The sequence below is a fragment of the Diadema antillarum genome, unplaced genomic scaffold (genome assembly GCF_040938485.1).
Source record: "Diadema antillarum isolate AM-2024a unplaced genomic scaffold, OU_Dant_1.0 seq00001558_RagTag, whole genome shotgun sequence".
In the NCBI taxonomy this organism is placed as follows: domain Eukaryota; kingdom Metazoa; phylum Echinodermata; class Echinoidea; order Diadematoida; family Diadematidae; genus Diadema; species Diadema antillarum.
The window spans coordinates 453,379-462,152 of NW_027272284.1; the positions used below are offsets into that span (position 1 = coordinate 453,379).

Here is an 8,774-nt window from a genome sequence, read left to right on the forward strand (position 1 = left end):
CACGATCACCCGCACCAATCCGCTCGCTGTTTGACTTAATCTATTATGATATATTGCCGGTTATTAATGATGAAATTGCCGTTCGACTGTAAACCTTCGCACAAGGCGTTTAGAAGTGCAACCATCAAGCAGAAAATACCTTACTGATTATATAAGCTTACTTCAGCTTTTAAACTTTGTCGTGTTTTAGCCACATTTTCCCTGGACCTCTACAAGTGCGAGTTGAAAAGTTGAAAAGTGAGTAGCAATTTCATTTTTAAGATTGAGTATTCATTTACGTCTGTTCAATTGAAATAGGTTCTGGAGGGCCTTTCATGAAGCGTCTTGTCGGGTTTTTTTTTTCCCCCTCTCTTATAGCCAATCAGATTCAAGGATTTCATTTGCTTCTATCAGTTTGTCGGGAAAAAAAATATGTCTGACAAAACGCTTCATGAAATGCCCTCCCCAATTGGACTTTGGTCTGTGGTGTATTGTCGGTACTCAGACAATGGGGACAAATCGTATGAAGTGTATCATGTTCATGTTATACTCAAGAGAGGAGCATAATAGCTTTTGATAGGGTCCATTGAGTAAAGACGCCATCATCAGACGCCAGTATATACATACAGCCACCATCAAGCTGAATATGATTCTATACGTTTCGTCGACTGCCGAGCCTATAGGGCACATGACACATACTAGGCATTTTCCCATCTCCCTACTTACATCTCTTATCAATTTCCCTTTAAAAGATCCCATCTCCCGTGATTCTATCCTACGCTGAGAGGATTAGATTTACTAAGATGCTCAATGAATGAAAGAAAGATATTATTTCAGAGGGGTGAAGGTTCAGGTGCGAGTTTCTTCACTTTGTCTCCCTCTACAAATTAAATTTGCTAAGATCTTAACTGCTGATCTGTAAATTTAGAGTGGGTAGAGGGAGACAAAGTAAAGAAACTCGCACCTGATGGTCAATGAAGTTTAATTTAATAGCGGTTTAATAGCCACAGTAAGTGATTTAATTTGAATAGTGAGTTTCGTAGTGGCGAGACAAATGTCAGTAACGAGGTGACGATAAATATTTCATTCGTCTTTCATCATGTTATACTTCGAGCCCTTCTTGTATAGCCGCCATTGATTCAGTGTGTGTGTACAGTGTACTTGCGTACTCCCATTAATATAACGAACACGGTTATAACGAAATTCCGGATACAACGAAGCAAAATTCGGGTCGTAACATATTACCTGCTCTATGTCTTTATTATTTGTTCGGTTATAACGAAATTTCGATGTAACGAAATACCTTTATGTAACGATACAACAAGTCCCGAGGGCTTCGTTATAACGGGAGTCCACTATGTGTGTACATTATTATGTAGAAACCTCTGCCTCCAGAGTCTTCTTTTTCTTTTTACAAGTTCACTGAAGCGTTTGAAGAACATTTCACACTGTCTTAATGTGTATTGTTGGTGTGTGTGTGTGTGTGTGTGTGTGTGTGTGTGTGTGTGTGTGTATGTGTGTGTGTGTGCGTGTGTGTGTGTGTGTGTTTTTTTGGGGAGGACATTGCAATCGTAGCTTGATCTGTCGATGTGAAGGAGGGGAGGATTTAATAACTTACTTGCAAAGAGCTTTTTCATAGTATCGAAATACTGACAATGTGATCGTATACCTACTCGTAAATCAACAAATCATATTATGAATTGCTTCCTTAATCCTTCTTTCTTCCATATAAAATATATGTTATCCAGTGCACTATGCAACGAGCTTATAAAATCACGACATTGTGTAGTGATAAGTTCTTAAAGAGCCTAATAGGCCCTATAACTGTATAATGCAAATGCATGCTGACACTGGCTGTTTTGTGTTGATTCGTGATGCCCTCAACATTACTTTTGTGGCGCAACGAATATCATGCTTTCAATAGGGAATTTTTCTACCACATTATTTCAGATTTTATACAACAAAAAGAGAGAGAGAGAGAGAGAGAGAAAACCTTCCAAGCAAAAAATACTCTGCTCCTGAGCTCATCTGGCAATCATTGCTGAAACACTAATTTAATATGTTTAACAAAAGACATTGGAATGCACCTTCCATGCACTCGACTGAGCATAACTTGCATGTTTCCGTTTTACTAATGCGACTAACAAAAGACATTGTAAGGGAACATGCAAGTTATGCTCGGTCTCGAACTGCTGCAGTTTGTAGGTTTAAGGCAAAGCATTTTGCAGTACATAAGAATGTATTGTACTGGCACAGTAACAGTTCATAGCAGAATCTATAAGGAATCATAAATTTTGATTACACATGAATTTAACTCATTAAAAAGAATGTTTTCAGAAATATGACTTATACTACTGTGTGAGTCAAGTGCTGAGACATGATTTAATTTTCATGATCCTTTTACCTGAATTATCTTTATGTCCTGATCAAATGAATACGAACGCTTATTCTAGTATATTTGGCCTATCGAGTTCCGTGAAATACACACGCCTTCCTGATTGCTGTGTTGAATCTCACATTTTGATGGAGAAGTTTAACACCACATATTAGACCGTTATGAGATACTTTCTAATCGTTTGTTTTGTTTTGTTTTTAGTTTCTTTTCCTTCTATATGTCTTGACTCATCTATGATAGATTCTAGGTACAATTTGAAGCTGAGGTCACTCGGACCAAGCTTAAAGTTGGAAGCTTAGGGTTGGAGGGTATAGTAGTTCAATAGGATTAGCAGCTCGCTCTTGACAACCAATGCTCACAAAAGAAGGCAGTGATATTTGTGAACACATTATATCAGGGTGAGGTCATTACTCTCAGAAAGCAAGGGAAGGAAGACGGTGTTCAGAGGCTGTGACATGCACAAGGGCGGTAATGACCTCAGATGCATCAATTGTCGTTCTCTGCAGTTCTTGACTAAGATGTCTAAAAGTCATTCCTCATGAGAACAAAAAAAAAGAGAAGATCATTAATTACGCAATATAAAAGGGGTGAGGGTGCAGGGAGGGGGATTTGATATTACAATTTTCCCAAGTGTAATTTGTTCTCACAGTTTCCATGACAACCATTTCCGAACAGATACCAGTAGTCAACAATGTGTACCTCTTATTTAGGTTTCATTGCTAATATCTAGATTAGAATCATTCTTCTTTTTTATTACTTTTTATTACAGCCTGTATTACTTTTTTTTTGGCTGCGTGGGATATTATAACATAATATTATTTCATGAAATATGTCCAAACAAAAAACACTTTTAGATGGAAGAATTTAGATTGATTAAAAAAACAATAACTTTAGAATATTGGTAGATTTCACAAACTACATGTGTTATTTTGTATAAATCACAGTTTTAAGCTTCTTTGCACAGTACATGAGTATCGTGTGTGTTATATCTAACTTTCAAATGTACATCACTCAGTCAGGTTTCTAGCTGCAAATTGAAAATAACACTGAAGTAATTTGAAAGGTACTTATCAAGCATTACTCATTTCGACCAAAAAAATGAAAATCGTGATTTCTTACATTCTATTACATTAGCCCTAAAATGGCACTTTTAGGCAAAAATGCGCTTGACATCCGTCCATACGTTATTCCTCAATGTTTTGCCAGACCTTTCAGCTGGATACCAAGCATTGGCGGAGCGGTCGCCCATATGCATACAGTCAAGTTCTGTGAATCCTACCCGTGAAAAACGCCATCACGTGTCCAGACCCACAAAGTATGTTCCTTGCACTCTGTCTCGGGGCCCAGCCCGACGTTGCCAGAGTTGGCATACAGTGTATATTATGTGAAGCCTTTTTTTTAATGTTTCGTTTTTGTTTGTTTATTCATTTGTTTGTTTGTGTTGTGTATGTGTTTGGTTTTGTTTTATTTGATTGTTTGGGGGCGGGGGGTTGTCAGCCGATATTGGGATAGAAGTGGCAGTAAAAAAAAAAGTAATTCTGGGTTCAACAAATTCTATCATTCTCATTCCACACAGGTTCATCACTCTTCAGTCTCTCCATGCCAGACCATGGGCGAGAAATCTTGTCACCACTAAGTGTCAAGTATTGTTAGCACAGCATTCCTCTACACCAGACAAAATATATATGTATATTTTTTATATTTTGAACTACTGTTGTGAATCGTACACACACACACACACACACATACATACACACACACATATATATATATATATATATATATATATATATATATATATATATATATATATATATATATATAACAAAGAAACAAGACACATGAACATTGTCAAGAGACATATAATGTCGCACACAATGATCAGATAGTATTGTGACTGTAATATGTTTCCATGAAATTGCACAATAATTTATAGAATTAATCAGCATTTAACTCTTATCACTGTAAGTTTATACATGCCGACATGCACTCATTATGTGTGTTAGTTAAAAGAACCTACTACATGATGTACATGTATCCTACATTTTGACAGAAGAATATGTCGTACATATGGTAGAGTAATATCTTGACATTCAGTGTAAAGTATATTGCAATTTGTATGCATGTAATATGCACACAAAAATCCCTTTCTGTAAAGTCAAAACATGGAAGTGGTGCATAATCTTGTTTTGGTAACTTTATGACTCTTTTTACTCGAATGATACGTTGCATTATCAGGCCCTTACAAAACAAAAGCAAGACAAAAGAGGACAATATATTTCATCATTGCACTTTATTACATCATTCATTCTGGCTCAAAGCCATGATCACTAATACATCGACAGAATTCATCTATTGATCACAATATACACACTGAGGCTATCACTCACAATATACAGTACATTGAGGCACACTCTTCTCTAAAGTTCATGTTGCATTACTGATGGAAACATCAGTACATGACAGTTAAAACCTTGGACAATAGCAATGGACAGGAACCAAAATCTTCAAGAGTCATGTTTATTTTCTCAAATAAAATCAAATTCTCTCTCGTTAAGGCTCTTTGGACCATCGTAATTGCAAGTGTACAGTGGAACTTGGTCATAACGAGGTCAGATACAGAGAGATACAAGTGTACCCAGTACCTGATAAAAAAATTGACCCATTCATTCTATATTCTTGTTTTTATCTCTGATATAATAAGAAACCTGATATAATAAGGAAATATCAGTGGTACCAAGCAGCTTATTATAACAACTCTAGGATCCCATATATCAAGGAAGGCTGTCAATCATGAGTAGGTCAACCAATCCACAGCCCTCCCCAACACATACCAAAATAGGAAAAAGGAAAAAAAAAATGATCTCTGACATTCAATATTGATTAGTGGCAGAGGTAAGGCTGGCGTAGCCCCAAAGCTAACATTGCATTACTCATACATGACTGATACATGCTACACTGGCTGCACTTTGAACTTTCTCATTCCCCAAGCAATGTATAATGATTCAAGATGTTAATAGCATCTTAACTGACTGGCCCTGAAAAGTTTAATCGTCTGTCATTCATGTATAAAGGACTGATGGATTATGAAAATTATGCCACACACTGTTCAAAAAATCTTTGCAATGATATCATTAGATATTAATTAATTTCCATGCAATTCATATCAACAGAAAAATAACATGTATGCATAGTCCTTTACTTACATCACACACATGTACTTACTTAAAATGCAATGAGTGGGGTGCCGCGTTAATTCATACATACTCATACCGTTTTAACTAGTGCACTTTGATGTTGCTCACTCTTAGTCTTGTAACAAAGAAATATTTCAGGCATATAACAAGAAACCCAAAATCATTTGCCACATAAATACCAACATTTGTTTTAAAGGACAAGTTCACCTTCATAAACATAAGGATTGAGAGAATGCAGCAATATTAGTAGAACACATCAGTGAAAGTTTGAGGAAAATTGGACAATCGATGCAAAAGTTATGAATTTTTAAAATTTTTGTGTTGGAACCGCTGTATGAGGAGACTACTATAGCTTATGAGTCATATGCGTACAACAGTATAAAGAAAATGTAAAGAAAAGTTAACATATTTTCACTTTTTTCGCATAACAAAAGAGCACTTGACTTGCCTCTTTCTAAGGGCAGGGGGAATAATATTACCCATAACATATGTCGGTGACGAGTCAAGGGAATGTGTACTTTTTTCAAAAGATGAAATTTTGTGAAAATCTCTTTATATTTTCCTTATATTGTTGTACGCATGTGACATCTAAGTTATTCATACACTGCCGTAGTCTTCTCATCCAGCGGTTAATGCAAAAAAACTTCAAAAATTCATAACTTTTGAACGGATTGTCCGATTTTCCTCAAACTTTCAATGATGTGTTCTACTAATATTGCTACATTCTCTCAATCCTTATGTTTATGAAGGTGAACTTGTCCTTTAAGAAGCAGTGATATGAGCCCCAAAACTTTGTAATCCTGGAGGTTTGTAAAATTTCAGCTGTTATGCACACTCATTCATATTCACAAAATACAAAACAATTCAGAACTACATAACATTAGTAGTAACCTGTCTTTGCTTGTTTCTTCAAGAGCAGCTCCTTAACTGTGAATGGGATGCTAAAAATGACTGTAAAATATGCACATACGGCTATGCAAAACGTAATGCAAATTCACAAACCCTTTCCCTTGTGAAGTTGACTGTCATGAAAGCATATCACCCAAACAATAAGAATAATAGGTGACCAGTGATTACTTGATGTTTTGTCATTAGTTCTTCCTGCAGTGTGATGATACATTATGTTTGTTTGTGTGCCTTGTGTATGCTTTGTGTAGATGTTATGCTAATGGTTATTTTTTCCATACCTGAGCTGAGGTATATAAAAAGGAAAAATTAAGTAACCACACTGGACAAAAGATCTTGTAGATAATTAACAATATTGGTTGACAGAGCAAATGTTAAAGATAAACCCATCGTCTTAATCCGTTATCTTCAGAGGAATATAAGCTTGAACCCTGTCCAGTAATCATTGACTGAATGATTATAATCCTAAATGTCTGTCGACAATCAAATATCATTGTATGAATTCACTGTAAAGTACGGTTCATTACGTACAGTGATACATACAGTGGACTCCCGTTATAACGAAGTCCTCGGGACCAGCAATTTTCTTTTGTTATATCGAAATTTTGCTATAACCGAACAAATAAACAATGAAAATACATAAATTCGATAATGTTACGGCCCGAAGTTTTACTTTGTTATAACCGGAATTTCGTTACAATCATGTTCGTTATAACGGGAGTGCACTGTACAACGCATCAAATATCATGTGTTAAGAAAGTCGAAGCCAACTCATATCATTTGTTTTTCACTCTTTCTCCTTCTCTGTCAAAAATAAGACTTGTCATTTTTGAGAGAAGTATGGACAAACTGGAGAAAACTTTGCCAGCCATAACGGCAACCTCATCCCCAGCCAACTGAACCTGCTCAGTCACAGGCTCCTCCTGAGTATTTTCTGCTGCTATTTTATCATATTCTGAGACAACCTTGGAGATTTCCTTCTTGGGACAAATATGGACCATCTGCAACTTGATGATAGGCACGATTAGATTAAAGTCATTCACCATCTTGTTAATCCCCTTCACTGACTCTTCAAATTCAATTTGAAGCCCCGCCCACTTTTTCACATTGAAATCATTGAGTGGTTCCGGTCCCAGTTTACGGCGCTCCTTCAGAAGAGCTTTCTTTGCATCACTGAGTGAGTTACGGATCTCTTTCTCCCGCTGGATCCACTCTGGTGCATAGCCGTTATTGACGAGGACCTGGTTGAGGTGGTGGGTACTAAGATCAATGTAAGGGCAGTAGGTGGGTTTGGGAGGGAGGGGTTTCCCCTTTCCAGGGAGGTCATCAAACTCTCCCCTAGCCATGGAGTCCTGAATGAGATCTTCAACAAGCCTCTCAATGACATTGGTTGTTCTAATCTTACGAGCTGCTCTCTTATCCTTGATTACAAGGCTCTTCTCATCAGTCATGGCTATCTTGTACATTCGGTGAGAGCTGACCGCATCAGCTGCCTTCACTGCCCGGTGTTTCTGATACTGCTTCTGCCGCTGGCTTGGCGTGCCGTAGCCGACGCCTTCATACTCCAGGTACTGTCGGTGCTGAGGTGCAGTGTGCTTGATGTCAAACTCCTGCCTATCTCCCAATTCATCTTGAGCTTCCCCTTTCCTCCTCTCTAGTTTCTCCATCTTTTCCATGTGCACACAGATGGTGTTGTAAGCTTCCTGCACCTGGTTGAACTTGTTACCATCGGCCTGTCTGCTCTTGCTGTCTGGGTGGTACAGCTTTGCGAGCTTGAAGTAGGCCTCCTTCACCTCCACGATGCTAGCTTTCTCAGAGACGTTGAGCAGTTGGTAGCAGTCCCGCACATTCTGACTGATGCGGTAGCCTAAGGCGGCCGATGATGTGTGAAAGAGGCGTAGCACAGCTTGGCCATGCCAGCCTTTGGTGAGGACATGGTAGCTATGGCACAGTCTGTACCCAAGGTGTCTGTAGTCTGTAGTTATCATGATAAACTCTCACTATCGTGCTTGGAGAGAGTCAGGATCGGAGGCAGAGGTCACAAACTTGCTTCTTAGATTAATATGGCCATCTCTAGGTGCCAACGTCTCGAGGTTCACATTTCTCACATCTGAATCCAGCCACAGATCATTTCCATTTGATCTGTTACAATGAACAACAACAACAAAATGATTCACATCACATATTTGAGATTAACATTCATATCCCTGTAATGTGACATAACTATTTTGGCCTCACCCCATCCCCATTGGCCATGGCCCCAGCCAGGATGCAATTTGCATCTTTCATACAGTATT

The 8,774-nt window shown here is 37.9% G+C and overlaps 1 protein-coding gene across 1 annotated transcript; it reads right to left on the reverse strand.

Annotated features, from left to right (window-relative positions):
- Nucleotides 1-7,205: 7,205 nt before the first annotated feature.
- Nucleotides 7,206-8,465, reverse strand: LOC139710742 (dnaJ homolog subfamily C member 28-like). Its single transcript, XM_071622658.1, has one exon. The coding sequence runs from the start codon at nucleotides 8,463-8,465 to the stop codon at nucleotides 7,254-7,256; it is 1,212 nt and encodes a 403-aa protein (XP_071478759.1). The 3' UTR covers nucleotides 7,206-7,253.
- Between the last annotated feature and the right edge of the window lie 309 nt (nucleotides 8,466-8,774).

Coding starts and splice junctions, on each gene's coding strand:
- LOC139710742 (XM_071622658.1), bottom strand. CDS start 8,465: ATGATAACTACAGACTACAGACACCTTGGGTACAGACTGTGCCATAGC.